At 41.6% G+C, this 20,778-nt stretch overlaps 1 protein-coding gene across 2 annotated transcripts; it reads left to right on the top strand.

The window, feature by feature from the left end:
• Positions 1 to 6,457: 6,457 nt before the first annotated feature.
• Positions 6,458 to 20,027, top strand: spon2a (spondin 2a, extracellular matrix protein). Of its 2 annotated transcripts, none has more exons than XM_026191961.2 (6): positions 6,458 to 6,662; positions 11,204 to 11,432; positions 13,382 to 13,602; positions 18,011 to 18,202; positions 18,537 to 18,708; positions 19,079 to 20,027. In XM_026191961.2, the coding sequence occupies exons 2-6, from the start codon at positions 11,204 to 11,206 to the stop codon at positions 19,264 to 19,266; spliced, it is 1,002 nt and encodes a 333-aa protein (XP_026047746.2). In that variant the 5' UTR covers positions 6,458 to 6,662; the 3' UTR covers positions 19,267 to 20,027. The 2 variants fall into 2 exon arrangements, with proteins under 2 accessions (XP_026047746.2, XP_026047757.2); XM_026191972.2 differs by having other exon boundaries at positions 6,477 to 6,617.
• Positions 20,028 to 20,778: the final 751 nt, after the last annotated feature.

Here is a 20,778-nt window from a genome sequence, read left to right as displayed (position 1 = left end):
GCACTGACATCTAACCATCTAACAAGGAATGAATGAATGAATGCTTGGAAGTGACTGTGTGTAATGTTAAAATTGGGAAATGTATTTTTACAACATGTGAACATTTTTTTTTTTTTCCACACACTCTCATTGTGAATTGATTTTTGTTTTGTTTTTTTGTTTTTTCTTTCACCAGACTGCAAAAACAAAACAAAACAAATTAAAAAAAATTCTCCTGTAACTAGACTCTTAAGCTTTATTTTTTTGTTTTGTTTACTTTTTTATTAGAAACAATCATGTTTGTGATGGTAACTTCCAATGGTAAACTCCACACCGTATTTTAATAAAATCTTAAAAAATGAAATTTCTCTCACTTCTTTCTTTGCGTTTGTAAGCTGGTACCAGGCGTCCTGCTGTGTACTGAACCTTTAACACTGCCTTTGGTAATTTCTTCGGGGGGAAAAAAGGGGGTCTGTGCTTCATTATTAGTGGTTAGTTAGATGGTGACAGTTAATTGCCAGCTGTGATATGTTGACAGTCAGCATGTTGAGAACATGGAGCTGTGTTTACAGAACGTCTGCCATAAACAAAATTGTTTACTAGCAGGCTTAAGCTGCTCTTTTATACGCCAACTGTAGCTTAGGCACTGCCAGCATGACCACAGGTTTACAAGTGGGCAAAGTAGGTGGGGAATACAAGGAAGGGGGGCTCAGGAGGGTGGAGGGATTATTGGCTCCAAAATTGCTTCCACATGCACACAACCAGGAACTTTTAAAATGGAGCAGAGATCGCTCTTGACCCTGTTTTCATTTTACTGTACTGTGCACAAGTCTAGAGCCACCCCTCATTTCTCTGCATTTGATTTCAAAGGAGCCAGACCTTGTATCTTTTTTATTTTTTTATTTTTTTTTTAAATGGTCTTGAGCACTAGTTCTCCAGGCTTTCTAAAGGTCTTTCAAAGTCTTTCTCTGGATATTTTGTTTCACTCATCTCAGCCCAGTGCTTGTACCTGGCTGTTTTAGATGAATATATCTTTTTGTTAAGCCACGTAATGCTGACTTGTGAAACACTTATTCATGTAAAAGAATGGCATCTAATTCAAGGGATGAAGCAGAGTTGCCTACATATAACGACTCAAAAAAAGAACCAGTTTTAAATTGGATTTAAAACTAGGATAGAGACTGTAACTACCAGCCTGTCACAAAACCACATCATTTGTTCCCATTTTTTTCAGCTGAATGTGTGAACAGTTCAAACGATAACAGTTTGACAGGAATAAGGTAGTATTTTTTTTGCACCAACAAGGTGGTTCCTAAAGAGCTAGTAGCTCTTCCCATGGTGTGCAGTATGCCCTGAACAAATTTGAGGAAACTGGACAAGTAGAGGACAAAAAATGCAGGTAAAACTACAGCAGATTAACACTACCTAGAAGTCTTGTCCATAAGAAATAGGAAAAATTGCAATATAGATCTGACATATGACATGAAAGATTCATTTGGCCCTTCAGCTGATCCATCTACTGTTCACAGAAGGAAAATAAGCAGGGAGAAAAGGCGGAGCTGTGCCGAATTACACAAGAACTGCACTAAAAATCAGTGCCAACAGGTCTTGTGGAGTAATGAATCCAGATTTAAAATTCTTGGTTCACTGTCAGAGGATGCCAAAAAAGAGGTGCACCAGTGAGTGTCAACAGCCATCTTGAAAACGTGGTGGAGGCACAGAGGTTTAGAGCTGCATTTCAGCCAATAGCATTGGAGAACGTTAAAATAAACACATAAAATTACGGTCATATTTGATCCACTATGCAATGCCATCTGGCAAGCATCAGACTGTTAACAGCTTCATTTTTTAGCAATGATCACAGATACTCTGCCGATGCAATTAAAACATACTTAGATGGAAAAACAGTGAAACACCGTCAGTCATGGACTGGCCTCCCCAGAGCCCGGGTCTCAACATTATTGAGCACTATGGGTTCATCTCGACAGAAAACAGAGCAAAAGGCAGTCAATATCCAAAAAAGAGAGGAGCTGGAGAGCTTCGAAGCAGCCTAAAAAATTTCAGACTGTATTGAAGAATTAAGTCACCAAATACTGACTTTGAGTGTTCAAACTGCACAAACTCTGTGTTTGTCTTACATACTGATGTATTTCCATGTAAGTTTACACATATTTTAATAACTGCATGCATTTTCCTGGCACCCACACTACCAACAAAGCAGCTACTATGCTAGTAGCGGCTAATGTAGCTCTGAGCATCTTGCCTCAATAATCAAAAGTGACTCAATTTCAGCTGTTTATGTGCTTTTTAGAATTGTTTTACTGTATAGCTAGGTTGGGTCTTGGCTTTTTTTTCTTAAAAGGTTAGTTTTCAAGGTTTAATAGTAACCATATGTACCACTTTAGCTCAATAATGGTATTGAGGTATATGCTAGCAGCTATACCTGAATGTTGTTGTGTTTGGAAGATAGATGTATAAAGAAAAAGAGATTTTAGTCTATTTTCTAAAATTTCTTGGTTAAATTATGGTTCAAATAAAATTAACCAAATTTAATTGCAGTTCATACAAACTACAAAATTATTATCAGTCATCAGAGGTAGTATCAGCCCTACTTACTGTTTTTGTTTAAGAGAGTGACAAGCATATACTGTGTTATGTAACCATGTGTGCAGATGAAGCAGGCCCAGGGTGCCAACGGTATTATTTACCAGACCTGATTCACACACACTTCAAACACACCATTGCGACATCTGTCAGTTCCCATGCTGTGCCAACACATTTTTTTTTATTTGTTTGTTTAGTTCAGAGGAGGAGGGAGTCCTTCAGGTCAGGCCAGTAAAATGTGAGAACTGGTTCCTGCCCTGCTTCTGCAAGGTCAGTAATTTCATTTAACTACTCTTTAAAACGAGTCGTCTGCAGGTTTGAGTGGAAAAGAAAACAACACAGAGGTCTTAGATACAGAGTTGAAAACGTTAAGAAATAAAACTGTTTGGAGTCTTTCTGGTTATACAGGGGAGCGGTTTGACGGACCCACATGTGTCTCATATTGGTTGCGTGCTTGCCCTTATGATAAATTAGTCTGGCAGATTGATGTCCCCTCATGTGGAGGGATCCTATCTTCAAAGCTGTTTGGCATCTTTGGAGTAATTTCATTCTTTTCTAGTAACCGAATCAGTAAGATACCAGTTTTGCTTTCAATTTAAAATGAATGAATCCGGTACTCTGATACTCTGAGATAGTTAATTTATCTTCGACTTCAACTTTGTTAAAAAAAAACATCACTTTGGTAATACAGGGGACTTTATCACAGATAACATAACTTAAATATTTGAGATAATGTGCAAAACGTAAGTAAAAACAACAAAACAATGTGAAGCATACAGAATTTAGAAAATACAGCTGTATTAAATTCTAAATGAGAAAAAGAAATGTCTTCAGCATGTCCTGGTTCTGCACCAGGGCCTCCTCCTGATGGGACGTGCCGGGAACACCTCACCCAGGAGGCGCCAGAGCAGCGGCTCTACTCTGAGCCCCTCCCGGATGGCCGAACTTCTCACCCTATCTGTAAGGGAGAGGCCAGCCAACCTTCGGAGGAAGTCCATTTCACCCGCTTCTATCCGGGATCTTGTTCTTATTACTAAACAATTAAATAAACTTACTAAACAATTTAATGAATGCTACACATGTGATATATCTATGTAAATAAAAAAAATATACTGAAAATAATGGCAAGTATAGTAAAATGGGTTTCAAAAGCACAAATAACGATTTACAAATTCAAAGACAAGACGTAAAAAAACAAGATGCTCTGCTTCAGTTCATCATTTACGGTACTCTGAGGTAATTATGGGTCACTCCATCTCAAATCAGCACAAATCATGCAGATCTACGATTTGTATTAAAAAATCGAGGTCCAAAGGTTGGACGTACATAATGGCTGTTGTGAAAATTTTGGTTCTTTGGAGTACTTTTCAAAATATGTGTAATTTTTAAAGATGTCGACCCACTTTCTGAGAATGTATTCACACTTTGAAATCTGAGGTGGTGTTTGATCACAAATTTTCACTGGTCTTTCTTACCATTGCAGCGAATCAGGGTCTGTTTGGGGACAGATGAAATGAGCTGTATGTGTCTTTATAAATGAGTAATACATTTTAACAAAGGCCCTGAATCCCCCTGTTGAGAACCTAACATCTTCTGTCAAGCAAGACTGGGAAATACATTTCTTGCAAAGCTAGTGCAGTCGCTCTGCTCGGTTCACGAACTCTTATAGACTGTTGTTAAAAGATGAGCTGATGTAACACAGGGGTAAACATGACCCTGTCACATCCTCTTCAAATAGTGTTTTTTGGGTCAAAGAAATAAACAAATTTCTCAGTTTTCACATTTCAATTATTTACAGTATTTTAGATGATTTAAAAATTATTGGATTCTGTTTTTATTTTCATTTTGCAAAACATCGAAACCTATACCAAAATGTTCTGTTCTGTCGTGCCAACTCCTCTTTGATCGGTAACATCTCCACACCCATGTGTTTTAGGGAATGAGTATATATTTGTGACTTGTTTTTAAATATTTATCTCTTGCAGGGATAAATGAGTTTAAGCTGCGTGGCAGAGGGAGGGTAAAGATGTGCTGAGGAGTTGAGAGATGGATGAACACATTGTTGGTTTTGGTCTCATGCACCGTGTATCGGTGTAATCCATCTGTTCTCCCTGCTGTTCTTTCCTGTTATAGGGGTGCAGACTGTTCATGGCAGTGAGGCTGACATAGTGGATCTAGTATGTCCCACGCACAACGCTCTGTGATTAGCTCACGGTTTTCCTTTCATTGCCCTACTCGCTTGGCTCGTGTAGCACTGACGTGAGCACGTGATCGACAGGAAGAAAACCTCCAGCTATCTTGCCGATTTGCGTCAGTCAGGCAAATCCGCTGCTGTATCCGGTGTCCTAAAGCGAGACTTTTTGAGTGTGTGTGTGCGCTGGAGAGCGCAGCTTAACCGTGAGCTCTGCATGTGTTATGGTAATGTAAGCATTCATCAATTCCCACATAGGTTTGCAGGCACACGTGTGTCAGTGTCCACCGGCATACCTCCCAATGTGGGGTCAAAACTGAGGTCGTTTTGTGGGTTTGATTGCATGCACGTATGCACACCTGTGCAGCTGATAGAGTGTCACTGACATTTCACATTAACGCGGTAAGTCAGTCTGGATGCTAAGCTCACTGTCATTAATCAGCAGGCAGCAGCAAGGGAGTCATGCTTATTTCCCGTAACCTACTTTCAACAGCATCAGCATGAACAGATAGATAGATAGATAGATAGATAGATAGATAGATAGATAGATAGATAGATAGATAGATAGATAGATAGATAGATAGATAGATAGATAGATAGATAGATAGATAGATAGATAGATAGATAGATAGATAGATAGATAGATAGATAGATAGATAGAGCTGGTGAGGAAGTAGTAGTGGAAACAGATGTGTTTGATGGTGTTTGCGTGATTGTTTATAACTGCAGGACACAAAGTCCAAATTGTTACCCGATCCACATCTAACCCCACTCTTCCTCTGCCCTCGCCTCTTCATCCCTTCTTATTCCAGGAAGGTTTAGGGCTATATAGTGACGTGGCTGCCTGTTTTCTTCTTGCTCTGGCTGATGTTTGCCAGGTCAAGCTGATAGCACATGTCTTGAGAGTGGCAAGGCTCGGTCCACACTGAGCCCAAGCAGGGTGTGTGTTTTGATGACACGCAGGCTGCTTTGTTGCACCGCGTACAAACCGTCTTATTTAGTTTCAGCCTCTGACACGTTGATAAGTTTGTGGCGGCCGGCAACAGAAACCTCCCTGGTCGTCCATGTGTCTACCAGCTGTGGGACCTGGTGGCCACACGTCTCTTTCACTCTCTCATATACACACACATACTTAGACACTCTGACCTGAGGAAATGGGGTTCCTCAACTGAGATCACAGATGGATAGGCCACAGGACAGGAGAACTATTTGAAAGGGGTGGGAAAAAAAGTAGACAGGAACCACTTTAAACTCTTTGGTTATCTGCGGTGTCCAATCAGTGCATTCACTGCAGAAATAAAAGCCCATGTTTCTGTCCAGACTGAGCTCATCTGTTATCCAGGTTGCATGTCTGTGCATGAAGCCCCGCTTCTTTCTCTTTCTAATTTTCTGCCATTATTCAGCAACTCTACACCTCTCAAGTCTGACAGCTTGAGCTGAAAAACGGGGGCAAGATAATACATAGAGCTGAACGGGGTATGACGAGAGAGAGAGAGGCCAAGGTGGTGTTGATTACCTTGTCAGCAATGTGCCTGTTGAATTTACACAGCCACTGAAAGAATAGAGAGAGAGGCTAAGAGGGAGAAAAGAGGGGAGAGGAGTGAGGCTGTTAACTGCCTTTCCATACAAGGAGAAGTAGGGGGAGGAAAAGGGAAAAAAAACGAGGAGGGGGAGGAGAAAGCAGGAGAAAGGAAGAGAGAAAGGGTAACATGAGGAGATACGGAGAAGGGAGGAGGAGAGAAATTTGGAAAGAGATAAAGACGGGCAACCGAGGGATAAAGGTTGATAAGGCTGCACCAGAAAACCGGTTACAATAGGGAGCAAGTGGAGCTGTACCCTCTCTGTGAGTCTGCTGCAGCTTCTCTCTGTCACTGATAATCCAGCACAGGTAGGGAACACACACTTCATTCATTCACTGCACAGAAAGCCTGGGTGAGTTTAACCCAAATACCCACTTTAATGGAAAATCTTGCTTAAGTAAATGTATAATTTTAACCTTGTCAGTATTGCCTCTGAAATATAATGTAATATAATCATATGACACATCAAATTTCAATTGAAAGTATCTAATTCTGCAAATTCAGCGTTATGTTATACTGCATGCATTTAAAAAGCCCAGACTGAAGGTTGGTTGTACACAAAACTAATTTGTGATCTTGCTACTAGCTAGTAAAGTATCTAATAATTACACTATTCTCTCTGAAATGTAGCAGATTTGTGTTAAGTGGCAGTGATTGAAATATTCAAGTAAATAAAGAGATGAATCAATTTCCCATCACTGAACTCTTCCCTTGCAGGAATGATTCGACTAGATTTTTCTGTTTCACAGCTGATTTTTAGTTCTTCTTTTTTCATATTATAAATCCATATCGTCAGGAAAGCCAAACTCAGGCAGTGCCTCCTCACTTTTCTTTTGTACCAGGTATCATAATTTCCCTTCCAGCTACACGAGAAGCAGTTAAAGTTTCAGACCTGCCGTCGATGTGATGCACATCTCACTGCGTTTTCTCTTTGTATGCACGAATGAATGAAATGGTTGCACAGAAGTAGGCTAATTTAAGACAGACTGATGTGTCTCCCTTCTCGACACAAACTCCTAAACCGGCCGTTGCCCCGTAAAAGATTTTCATGAAAAATCTTGGCCACAAAAGCAAATTATCCCCTTTCCATTTTCTTGTTAAAAACAAACGTACCTCTGGCTGCGTGAACAAATCTGTGCTTTTGTGTTCATAACCGAATGCCTTTGTGTATGAGCTGAGGTGAATGTGTGTATTATCTCTGCTTGAAGCCACTTTAATTGCACAGTAAATGTGCCCGGAGGGCGGCAGCCGCTTAAGTTTGGCTCTGCGCCACATCCCCTTGTTTTATTGTGTCTCGTGCCTGACAGAAACACCGCTGTGTTTGTCTGTCTGTGCCGACTGGTGAGTGCACATCTAAATTGTGTGCGTGCATGTAACTGCGTGTTTGACAGTTTTTGTGTCTTTTATGTGTATTTTTTAAAAAAAGAAGCTATTATCTCTGCGTGTGTTGCAGCAGCACGCATCAGCTGGTAGTGTGTCTGCGTGCTGACCGATAAAGCTCACCGTGTCCATGTGGGAATTCAAGAAATGTCTCTTTAGTGTGTTACGGGGTCAATGGGATGAATTCAAAAGGAGCGTAAGAGGGTCAAATAAACCAGTCTCACTGTAGAGCAGGTCAGAGTTGATCAGAAACAAATAATTTCAGAATAAAAGATCATATATGTCCAGAGTGTTTAAGTAAGTGTTTGCATCACCCTGTCACAGCGTTGACCTCCTTTTCGCTAATAAACATAGTGGAGAGAGCAGACAGGACAGTCACAGTTACCAAGTTCACATGGTGACGTTAAAGCCTGCAGGGTCCAGGTCATGAATTTCCACACACAAGCTTCAGTCACAAAGATAAGATAAGAAGCTGAAGTTACTCTCTGGAAGGAGACCCATACTTCTCATCCTGAAGCTTCATCTGACTCCAGCCAAGCTGCAGCAGTCAGTGAGGTGATCTGATGACTGAGCTGCACGATCGATTGGGACCTCTGTGTGTCACCATATGTGGGGTATTTTTTTTACAGCTGGCAGTTAAACAGTGCAGTGGAGACATTTAATGGAGACGGGGAATGGATAAAACACGCTGCGAGGACGCGGTCAGAAAAGTGTCAGAGTTGGAGTTTTGCAGCTATATTGGAGGAGTAATACTATCTGACCCCTGAAAATAGACTTCACTGACAATGTGGACATGAGTGTTGTGTGTGTGTGTGTGTGGGGGGGGGTGTTACATACACATGTGTGTGTTTTTGACTTGCCCAAATTTAACTGTCTGCATTCTGCAGCTGCTTGGAGTTTTAGTTATACTGTAGTAACTCACACAAATGCCACTCTCCCTTTCTGTATCACACAAACGGAAAAAAAGATCTGCCTCGAAGTTACAGACTGGAGACGGAGCTAAAGGATCTGCAAATAAAACACAATAAGTGAGGTGATGTCATTTTGTGTATTTTCCCTTGAAATGCTCGACTCAGCGAAGCATGTCGATGACTTTGGGCCCATCTAATCTAGGTGCCAGTTTGGATTAGGACGGTATTTGGGAATAATTGTAAGATCACATTTTGAAAGTGGAATCAAAAAGCCAGATCTGGAACAAATTTAGATGTAAATTGGTACGTGCACACTATGACACACAGCACTGCAGGGTTGTTCTTTCATTTAGGAGAAATAATGCTAGCTAATAATTGCTTTTGAATCCTCTTGGGTCCCGAGGCTGTGAATTTCCTTCTGAATCCAACTACTGATTTTCTGCCGCTCTTCTTGCTCGTCTTCTTTAACTCTTCTGACAGTGGGACTCTTTCTTTGCCATTAAGAGTTCAACAGTAAGGCTATGCCAGTTGCTCAAAGTTCTGTCATTACAGCTACCCTTGAAAGCTGGCAGCAAACACAAATGCTGTCCTCTTCACTGTGAGAATCCGCTTCCTAATCCTCCGCTTCCTGCCCTTGTGTGTTTCCCACCTTTGCAATTGCTCAAGTTTTTAATGCACTGCCCCTGTGTGTCTTTCCTTTTTGTGTACTGGCTACTTTATTACTTGCTAGTACCTGGTTGGACTCTGTTTTGCCCCCAGAAGTACCTTAATTCTTCATGGCACAAATACAACAAGGTGCTGGTAACGTTCCTCAGAGATTTTGATCCATGTTGACACAACAGCATCACAGAGTTGCTGCAGATTTGTTGGCTGTACATCTCCTGTTGCACCACATCCCACAGTTTCTCTATTGAATTGAGAACTGGTGACTGTGGAGGCCATTTGAATACAGTGAACTCATTGTCATGTTCAAGAAACCATCTGGAGATGATTTGAGCTTTGTGACATGGCTGGAAGCATCCAGATGGACATGATCAACAGCAATGCTCAGTTGGTATGAAGGAGCCCAAACTGTTGATACAGAGCAGGATGGTTCCATGCTTTCATGTTATTTACACCAGATTCTGACTCTACCTTTTGAAAGCTGCAGCAGAAATTGGGACATTTTTCCAGTTTGCTGTTGTTCAGTATTGGTGAGCTCTATGAATTTTATCCTTGACTTCCTGTTCTTAGTTGACAAAATCGGCACCCAATTTGGTTTTCTGCTGCTGTAGCCTTTCAGCTTCAAGGTTCAGAGTTGCTCTTCTGCATACCTTGGTTGTAACAAGTAGTTATTAAAGTCAATTTTAATTTTGCCTTTCTATTTTATGTCTGCACAGAAATGCACAGAATTCTTGCCCTGTGATTGGCCGATTCTGTACTTCTGCTAATGAACAGCTGTCCCAGCAGTTTATCTGGTTTTTATAGTTGGTTTGATTGCAAAGTTGCAAGTTGAGCTGAGATTTTTTGTAATAATCTTAAAAAACAAAGTAAAAACAACACTACTTGTTTACCCTCAGTATGCAACATAGAAGTAGTTGTGGTGGAGAGAGTTTATAATTCACAGCCATCCATTTTCTTCTGCTCGTCCAATGACAGTAAATACCAGGCCAACACTCCAACAAAGTGAATAATGTTATTGTTGCTATAAAACAGAAAATTGAGAGGACGGATGTAGTGACTACTTTGTTGGCTACTTTGTTAGAGATAACAGATTATCTCTCCACAACGGTAGACTCATTAAAAAAACAGAAAAACAAAACACCACAAATTTAAAAATAAATTCAACTAAAAGCATTTTCACCAGAATTTCTGTGGATTTCCCAATAATATTGTTCTCATGAATGTAAAAATCACAAAGAGTTCAAAACAAATGGGGGTTTCTAGACTGTGACCTATGGAGCTGAAATGCATTTTGAGCAATTGTCATGCCCCCGTCGCCCCTCTGCCTCTTAATAGAGTGTGAGTCTGAGTCAGCAGCTGGTGGTCAGTGGATGGTCAGTCGGTGAGATCAGTAGAGCAGACAGAAATTTGTATCCATCCTCAGAGATGTTGTTTTATTTAAAGGCGGCGTCTACAGCAGACATTACAACGTGATGTTTTCCCTGTAGCCAGAAATTGGCTTTTTGTCAGAAGTCTCTTGGCCCGACCAAAGAAATGGGAGAGTTTCTTTAATAGGAAGCCTAAGGGTCAGGGAGTTCATCGGGCTTTGGTCTTTGATAAAAAGGCTGTGTTTTGATATCAGGGCTGGGATATGGAATTTCCCCACTCATACTGATTTTCCGGGATTGTCTGGGTTTGGTTTCCTAAATGTTCGTCTTGCGATCTTTTCATTTACTTGCCCACGTACAAAGATTATATGTCACAGAGTTTATGGTAGACTTGTTCAGCAGCTTTTTGTTCATGCCATTTGCCACAGTGATTTATTTATTTCTTTTTACAATGATTGTGCACAGAGCAAGGAGAAAGACTTTAATGTTTTTTTGTTTTTTTGTTTTTCATTTCTCCATTTCTTGCAGATGATGTCATCAGAGCACCTGACCTGTGGCTGGCTGCAGCAGCTCCTTTTCGTACTTGTGAAGCTTGGCTTCACATTTGCTGGGCCTTTGCGACCGCTCATTGGGACAGAATGCACAGCCAAGAGTCCTGCTTCCTACATCCTGGTCTTTACTGGTCACTGGAGCCCTCAGGCTTTCCCAAAGCAGTATCCACTGTTCCGACCCCCTGCACAGTGGTCCAAACTCATAGGTGAGAAAGACCCATGGGGGTGGAAACACAGGTTACTGGAAAATCATCCATGTTAAATGGAAATTTTTACTGTGACACCTGATAATCCATTGCATGTGCACTATTACTTCAGATTCGCAACAGCAGCAAAGAGTCACAGTATTTTTTTTTCATTTATTTTCAGCAGTTAAGAGTTTACCGATGTAAAGCTTTTGTGTAACAGGTGAGCCAATCAAAATGCACAAATCACATTCACAGTGAGACTTAAGGACATTTTGGACGAGCAGTCACACTGAAGCAACTTCTGCTTCACCCAAGGGCAGTTTATTTATTTTTTGTTCCTCATCAAGGAGCTTCATGCACAACTGCATACAAAAAGAGGTTAGAGATGTTAATGAGCAAAACAGCAAAAAGTTGAGAGCAACAAGAAAAACAACCTAAACGCTCCCAGATGGTAGCGTTTCTCTTTGTTTCTCTAACTTCTCTTCAGCTGTATCTTTAATATTTCTCTATTTCTTCGAGTCAGTCCTACTCTCCTTCCCACATTTCCGCTGGTTTACCACAGTGTTGGCGGTAAAGACTGGAGTGGTGAGTTTGGGGCTGCTGAAGGTGGGTGATGATAGTTGGGGTGTGGTGGGGTCAGACCACTCACCTCGGAGCCAGGCGGAGGAGAAGCAGAACCAGATACAACCTTATATTCTCCCTCTTTTAAAAAAAGCAAAAAACAAACATTGTGGATGGATGGATGGCAGATGTCTGCACATCTGTGTGTGCGGCGTCTTGGACTGCTGTGTGGTGGCTGCAGCTTTGTCTGGTTTCTAGGTCTCCCATTGGTGCTTGACTGCTTTGCCAGAGGATGATGTCCTACTTACTCCATATAGACAGAGGCATCAGAGATTCTGACACACCCATAATGGCTTTTAATGTTCTAGGGTGCTGGGCACCGGGGATTGGACTTTGTCACAAGAAAAGAAAAACAAAGACTTCAGTAGCCTCAGAGTCTGCAGCAGGGGGACACAAAGAAAACTGGGGATGAAATCTGTCACCGCACAAAAAAACAACCTGAAGAAGGTCTGACGGCCAACAGAATAAAGGAGGAATGGAGTTTGTCATAGCCAAAAACAAATACTCAAGAGAATTAGAGGGAAATGGGATTTAATGTCTTGATAGGGCTCAAACGTGATGGGTTATCAAGTTTCAATGATGCTTGTGGGAAGTTTGTTAGGATGGTAATGTAATTAAGCATGAAGTAATCGCAGTTTGGAAAGAAACAAGATAGTGTGTGAAGTGTGCTGGGCAGATCATGTGTGTGTGTGGTTCGGCGTTTTAACTTAAATGCGTTGGCGTGCGTGCGTCTGTACACGGGTCTGAAAAGTGAGGTAAGGCAGAACCATCAGAGCATTTGTCAACGTGTTTCTGGCTAACCTTACTTTGCCCTTAAAACCACCGGCCCAGGCCAGTAGCTCTGTGGGATTCAACAACGTAGCTCCAGAAGCTGTGGTACAAACAGTTCAGCCTAAATCAGTGTCTCCATTCAAAGCGATTTCATAGATAGCCACAACAAAACATAGGAATGTGAGGCAAATGCTCACGGACCCGACGTATCAGAAAAAGCAAGAGTAAAAGTTATGAATTTATTATTTTATCCACCATCTGGCTGCCAATCCGAGTTCCTGACCTACCTCCTGGCAGCAGTGTTGTGGTTTCTTCAGTGATAGATGGAGAAAAGACGTAACTGTAACCTTGCAATATTGCCAAAGACATGCATGTGGGCAATTCCTTTAGAATTAAATGCTTAAGTGCAGGAAGGAGGAGAGAGCCATAGAAATACATGCAGGCTCCACTGGTGGAAATGATCTCATCGTCTGGCTGAGGCTCTGTGGTGCTTCGCTGACATTGATATGCATTCCAGTGAATAAGCATCTTACTCCTGTCATCTCCTCTTTCTTCAATTTCTTTTCTCTCTTTAGCGGTCAGCCATAATCGTCATTTTCGGCTATGGGAGGAGGGCGCTCCAGCCAGCGCAGGGGTTCAGAGCTTCGCTGAACTCGGAGTGACGGTGGAGCTGATGAAGACAGCCAAGGAGGCCAGGAAGAAACGCGTGGTCGGCGCCATGTACCGAACGGCTGGCATCCCCAACGGCATCGGGCACAGCTCCACAGAGATGCTTATTCATCCCCGGAGTTCACTGGTAGGCACAAATTTACCTTCATAAATACTCAGACGCAGTAAGTCACACAAACCATCTGCTGGGCTAAACCTATTCTGTCATCTGGTGACCAGCCTCCCCATAACATCCACGTTCATCTGCTCTGATTAAACACTTCACCACTTCTTTCCACTATCCAATCAGCCTATGTTTAGCTGAAGTGCTTCAGCTCTGGAGCCACAAACGCCCACATCCATCCTGCAAGGTCTGTGCTCTGTCTGCTGCGGACCCATGATGACGCGCAGCACAGGGAGCTGTTTCTGGAAACACATTTGCCTGTTTTCTTAGCGTTAGATAAGAAGTTTGATAAATTGGTACAGCAAACGTTACGATATAGCGAGTGGAATCTGGAATCTGTCTTCATGTGATGATGAAATTAAATATATAACAACTAGATGACACCCACTATATAAAGAGCAGCACACTGTTTTTACACTTCGCCCATGGTCCAATAAAGACAAGAAAATGTCAGCTGCTTTTGTAGATAACTTTTGCTAACAGTTTACCTGCTTTAAGCCTTCAACTGGCTCCATATTTTGGAAGCAGACAAGAATAATAACATATGCTCCCATGCCTCTTCTACACCAACATTTAATGGTTGCTTTGATCATTTTACCCGTGTGCTCAACCTTAAAGTGATCCCAGGTGATCAGAACATCTTCATGTGACTTCAGCTACCCGAGTGAACCAAATTAAGTAAATGTTTACCAAGATTTTTTTTTTGCAAACTTTTCTTTTCTTCTGTGTCAGATTTCCTGTACTGCAGCTTAGCAGGGAAAATCCTTTTCTAAGGAAACACAATGTGAAACTGTTGCACTAAAGAACCAGCTGTGGAGGATAACCGCTGTGGTCCCACATGAGCCATATTTAAGGTTGTGGCTTTACTCATTGCTGGATAGCGCTGCGTATCTTGAATGGTGACCGAGTGCGGGAGCAAAAGTCACGGTTGGACTCTTTGTTGAGGCTCAGGTTAAATTTAGGAGCCGGGCCTTAAACAAAGGCAAAGGATTTGAGGCATGGCCATGTGGAAAAGTTACAACTCGAAATAAAATAACCCCTTTATGAGTCAGGCATACGCAGCTGATGAACAAGAAGGAAAAAGGTGTATAGAGGAGAGGGTGGACATTTTACTGGAGCTTGTAGGAATAGGTGTGTGTCTGCCTGAAAGTCTGGTGACCTACATTTGTTTATTGCCTGTCGCACTGCTTGAACCCGAGGACCTTAAAAAAATCATAAACAACCTGGTCGGAGGGCATCGTTGGTAAGTACGAGTCATGGACAGCAGCTTAGCAGCTTGTCATCTAGGTATATGATGCCTGTGGCTGCTTTCAAATGGTCTGTTTTTAGACCTGTGGGCAGAACAGCAAAGGAAAGCGTGACATCGGCGGTTTTGTGCTGAGCACACGTGAATGATGTGAAGCTGTCGTCTGCTCAGTCTGCTATTGTGCTTCTCTGTCTGTTTCTCCCGCACGCTCATTTATAAATACCATCCTTTCTCTTCCAAACAACCAAAACATTCATGCTCAGTGACCTAAAAAGCAAAAAAATCCCAAACACATATGATTTCCATCTCCACTGCTCATGACTCTTCTGCTCTTGGTGTGTAATTTAAAACAGACAGATTACAACGAATAAGCCCCGTTGGGAAATTCAGGGCTTTTTGAGAGCAAGAATTCAGGTGACAGAGTCGCATGCTTTCAGGGATGACTATGCTGTTTGTTTTGATGGGTTGGGGAAAAAAGTGAGAGGGGTCATGGGAGATTTGAAACCGTCTATGCGTTGGAGACACTTCCTGGCCCGTGCGTTGCAAAACATCCGCGGACTGATCAAGCTGCTGACGAGGAATACCCCTGAGAAGACATCCTTGCTGAGTGGCCCGATGGATATAGCGGAATGATTTCTTGGAAAAGCCGCTGTTTCAGAGGAGGCTGAAAAAAGAGGACGATGAAGGAGCGGTGTTTGCAGAATAAAGGGAGGAAGAAAGGAAAGAGTGAATGAGTAGATTCATAAAAGCAAGAGTGCGACCTCTGATTTGTTTTTTTCTGTTCTCTGGCATGAATTACAGCCAAGAAACAGACCTCATGTGTCATTCTGACTCTAGCTACTCTCCTGTCTGAGTCTCTTTTGACTAGTTTGATTTCTGTTCCAGCTCTTTCCCCCCCATCCTCCAGGCCACCCTTTCCTATCCATCAAAAGCCAGCCAAGCCCAGCAATCCCTCCCTGAGACTGAGCAGCTTAGCCAAGGTCCTCAAATATCGGCCCTTGAGTGAGAAGGCGTTTTCAGATGTGCTTTTTTCTGGTCATCTGTGAACTCGGTGTGTGCTGACCTCCAGGCCACTTCCTGTATGAGGTCACTGGCACTCAGGAAACATCCATCACAGAGAACACACAATCTAAACCTGTACAGGAAACTGAGTGAGCTCATGAGCTCACATGCATTTATAAGTTTTAGAGCTATAAATCCTGAGATCAGCTGTGTTTTTGAGCGTGATGTCATTCTTAATGCATTTATAGTTCTGCAGAATGATTCCTGTAATATAGTTCACGCAGTGAGCATTTGGACAGTCACATGTATCCACTTTAACACAGAGAGCCCAAGTTTAGGTTTTACAAGTTTAGGTGTTAGTGTGTGGTGAAGAAGGACCCAACATGCAGACACGGGGGGGCAGGAGCAAAAGGCAAGCCCTTTGTTAAGCTGATGATGTTTGTGAGGCAAACCACAAAAGAGAAACAAAGTCAATGAATAGTAAAAACTCCCTGGGGCTAGAAGACACTAAAAACCAGAGAACAGCAACTTGTATTGTGTAAAGTTAACAGTGACATTGACAGTAGAGGGAAGGCAGCACTATAAATACACAGACGGAAGATTGAAGCAGAGTCACAGGTGAACATAATCTAATTGATTACATTAAAGGACTTGGATACTAAAGAAACTGAACATAATCTGCCTCACAAACCCTAAAAGTGAAAATATGTACTCTCTTTGGCCCCTGAAAAGCTGCCTTAAGGTCCAGTAATGTTGCTTAGGCGATAACTTCGTGTAGATAATACCTATCAGGACAAAAATGGGCTTATACTGTAAGCTTATTTCTGAGAGTGTTACTGCGTGCATGCCTGTCTGTTGATCTGTCAAGCCAACTATCTCTGATCCCTCTGGAAGACCACGTTGTTTACTTATATTGACAAGCACTTTTTGTCAGTCTAAACTCTTTAGTACATATTCTAATGTTTAACACACTTGGTAGCCAAATGTCCAACTGCTGTTGAACCCCCGAAAATCTGGGCCCTGTAATTTGGAAATATAAGTATATCACGTCTATTACATATTAAAGCTGGGATGTTTTTAGCATTACTTTAGAACAAAGTGGATGCTCTAAAGCACAGAGCCTGATGAACAAAAAGAGCTTGGCTGTCCACATAATTACGGTTTAGACTATACTAAAAGACAAGAAGCATTATAACAAAATATTGCTGTGCTGATGGGATCAGATTTATTGTTTTTTATGGATTGTTTGTCTTTTCTTCCCCAAACAGCCTTCGGTCAGCCTTTTCTCATCCAAAATTCCACAGTTAGACTTTTGATTGTAACCACAGAAATAATAACAGAGGATTGAGTGTAACATTTGTGCTATAGTGAGTTAGACTACTAATTAATGATTAATGTGACTGCATTTTCATCATCGCTGATGTTAAAAGGAAAATGCTCACCGTCATAGTCTGACATCTGAGAATAGTGACTGAACACAAAATGCTGCTGATGCTTTGCAGGGTGAAAATAAATCAAAATAATGAACAATTCATTCAAACGTATCTGGCCCCTTCCTGATTTCTTTCTTTTTTCTTTTTTTTTGCATATTTGTTGCACTTACATGTTTTAGATCATCATGCACATTTCATTAGTCAAACCCAAGTACAATGATTTTGTTTATGAACGAAGTGAAAAATGCTATCCAAACTGACCTCTGAATGACTGAAAAATGAACAGAAAGGTTTTGGAGTGGCCTAATCAAAGTCTGGAGTTAAATCTGATGGAGATGCTTTGGGATGACCATAAGCAGACCACTTACTAGGGTTGTATTAAAACAATTCTGCAAAGATGGTGAGCCCCAGTAATCTGAAAGACCTATTGCCAATTATTACAAATGCTTGATTGCAGTTCTTACTGCCACTTTTTAGGTTTAGGTGGCATTTATTTTTTCCCACAGGGCCCTGTAAGTTAGCTTTTCCACCCTGACACCGACACAAAGACATCCATGCTGTCAACATTAAAGCACTTTATAGCTTTGCCACTCAGTTTAAATCTGCTTATGAACCGATGACTTGACCGATTAAGACTAGTTCTGGCCTATAAGCTTAAATATTCACTTAACAGTGTCTCTTGTATCAACAGCTGTCCCTGATGGTGAAGGTGATCCCCAGCCCTGACTGGTTTGTTGGTGTGGACAGCCTAAATCTTTGTGAGGGCAACCAGTGGAAACAGGAAGTGACGGTTGACCTCCACCCTTATGATGCCGGCACAGACAGTGGATTCACTTTCTCCTCTCCTAACTTCCCCACCAGCCCTCCAGAAAACATCACAAAGGTAGGAATGCTTCCAGTGTGGACTAGTACATCATGTGCTCATAACCTGACACTTCTCTACGTTCTAGGTACATTTTTGTATAGTCTTATTTTTATTTTTAGAACTTTGCAGGATGCTTAAGGGATATCATTCCTTCACTTAAGTTATTGCTTGGCAGGCCTCACGTCTGACATGAAGTTGTTTTTTCAGTTAAGAAGGCTCTCTTGCGTAACGGACCATCTATCTTTTCCCAGCATGTGTCTGAAAGTGGGCTATTGTCCATTCAAAGTTGTCTTGAGAATCTGCTGGCTCTCCTGATGAGATATGCCTCACCGCTCTTTGTTGACTTCTCCAGATCACCTCTCAGTTTCCAAACCACCCGGCCAACTCCTTCTACTATCCACGCTTGAAGGATCTTCCACCGATTGCCAGCATAAGGATCACGCGACAGAGCAGATCACGTGACCATCAAACCGCGATGTCCAACCACATTCTGCCCAACTCTATCAGTCCCCGCCGCTTCTCAGGTATGACCACTGGACACATTTAATGCTGAAAGGCCAAATATCGATGCGAATGATTGGATAGGAGAGCACAGGTAATCAAAGAGACACATAATGTGGTTTTATTGTGTTTTTCATTGCATTGAAGTCACATTATGGTTCATTTAGTCACATCTAATGATGATTTAAGTAGGTTAGCAGTCTATGTCTCTACTGAATAAATAGAAATGTGATTTAATGAGTATTTGGTTGGTTAAATCATAGTATAAAATGGGAATGCACTCAGTCCCTTTAAATGCTACAGGAAACTCACAGCATAGTTGCGTCTTTGGTAAATCGCAGTACTTCTACACCTTTTTGGCTGTCTCTTATATTTTCCTCATCTCTTTCTCAGCAACGCCATTGGACTGTGAAGTGTCGCTCTGGTCGTCTTGGGGTTTGTGTCTGGGTCCCTGCTCCAGGGGCGGCGTCCGCCACCGCACACGTTACATCCTCTTACGACCAGCCAACGCTGGAACCCCCTGCCCTGAGCTGGAGGAACAGGCTGAATGTGTACCGCACAGCTGCATGCAACTCCAGTAGCTGCAGAGTGCATGAGCACGCATGCTGCCGGTATGCAACACACTGGGATTTTGTGTCATTACTGCCGGACTTTAAAAGGTTTCTGCATCTTGATCGGCGCGTTTATGAAGCGAGGGGTTCAATTGTCTTTGTTACAGCTAAGTTTTGTAAGTTTAAGATGTGGCGCGATAACAGCGAAGGCCGTCAGATTTAGGGCGAACGCTCCTCTGGAACTGAAGTTTATGAGTCTGATTGTAACTGCATGCTGAACGGGTATTAAAGCTTGAGACAGCGGTTTAAATGTTTTGAGTGCAAAGTGATATTTTTGGTTTTTGGAACTGTTGTAGATGCAGAAGAGAAAAACTGATTATGGTTTGTTCATTGTCAGCAACGTATGCATTCAAACTGTATGTCGATAGCTGCACACTGGCACAGAGTGCTCACAAATGTCCTTGCACATACTGCATACCTCTACAGGCATGCTGGCATTACTTCTCTTAGATAACCTATACATGCTTGCCGGATTTCAAAATAACCTCACACCACATTTTATAAATATGACCTTTCATAAGAGACACCCAGTGGCTGACTTGAAGCGTAATGCCAGTCTGAAGAAGCTGGCTTGCAATAAGACACGATGCAGGTTTTTATTGGAAGAAAGATTAAAATATTTGTATTATTTTCTCTTTTGATATTTCATTGTTGAGACTTTTGTACATACTCTAATGTATCGTATCTTGTATAACTCATGAATAAACATGGAGGTGTGTTTTTCAAATTAATTTCTGTGTTGTTCTTCAGTGTGGTTTTCCAGCTGTATGGTGTTTATGTGTGAAAATTATATATTTTAATAAATGTTTACTAAATGCATGGGGTCAGGACCAGGCATTTATCTGAATATCGTCAGATTTTCATTGGGGGACATTAGGGACAGCACAAATTGAGCAGTTTGGAGACAAAGAGAGGCAAAGGTGAGATCGTTTGGACACATGCAGAGGTGGGATATATGATACAAAATTATGTTCATATGGATGCAGTGAAGGAGTAACTTCTCTTTTACACCAGTGTAATAGAGAAGGATGCTGGGGGACAGGGTGAGATGGTCTCCTGTGGTGACCCCTAAAGGAAGCAGCCAAAAGAAGAAGATTGCTGCAAAGATACACAGCCATAAATATCCCAAAAATATAGCTCACAGTTATATTTGTTTATAGATAGAAAGGCACATTTATTAAATTTCTTTTAAACTGTTTTAAAGCCTCACTTGGAAGTCTCGTCATTGCCCTTTAATGATGGCTTTGTGGCGATGTAGCACCTCCTAGTGGTCACAATCAACAACAATAACCACAGTGATCCTCATGAAAAAATAATTTCAATCACAGAAATACATGTATTCATTAGATGACACGTTGTGCGCTTACTCCAAGCTTATTTTCCTGTTTACTGGCAGTATTTTTGTACAATTGAAGACTTAAATTTTAACAACAAATGTATATATGTTATTTTTTGTGATCTTTGTAACAAGCGAATATCCAT

This window comes from Astatotilapia calliptera, chromosome 2 (genome assembly GCF_964374335.1).
Source record: "Astatotilapia calliptera chromosome 2, fAstCal68.1, whole genome shotgun sequence".
NCBI classification, from domain to species: domain Eukaryota; kingdom Metazoa; phylum Chordata; class Actinopteri; order Cichliformes; family Cichlidae; genus Astatotilapia; species Astatotilapia calliptera.
This window is presented reverse-complemented; position numbering and strand designations above follow the sequence as displayed.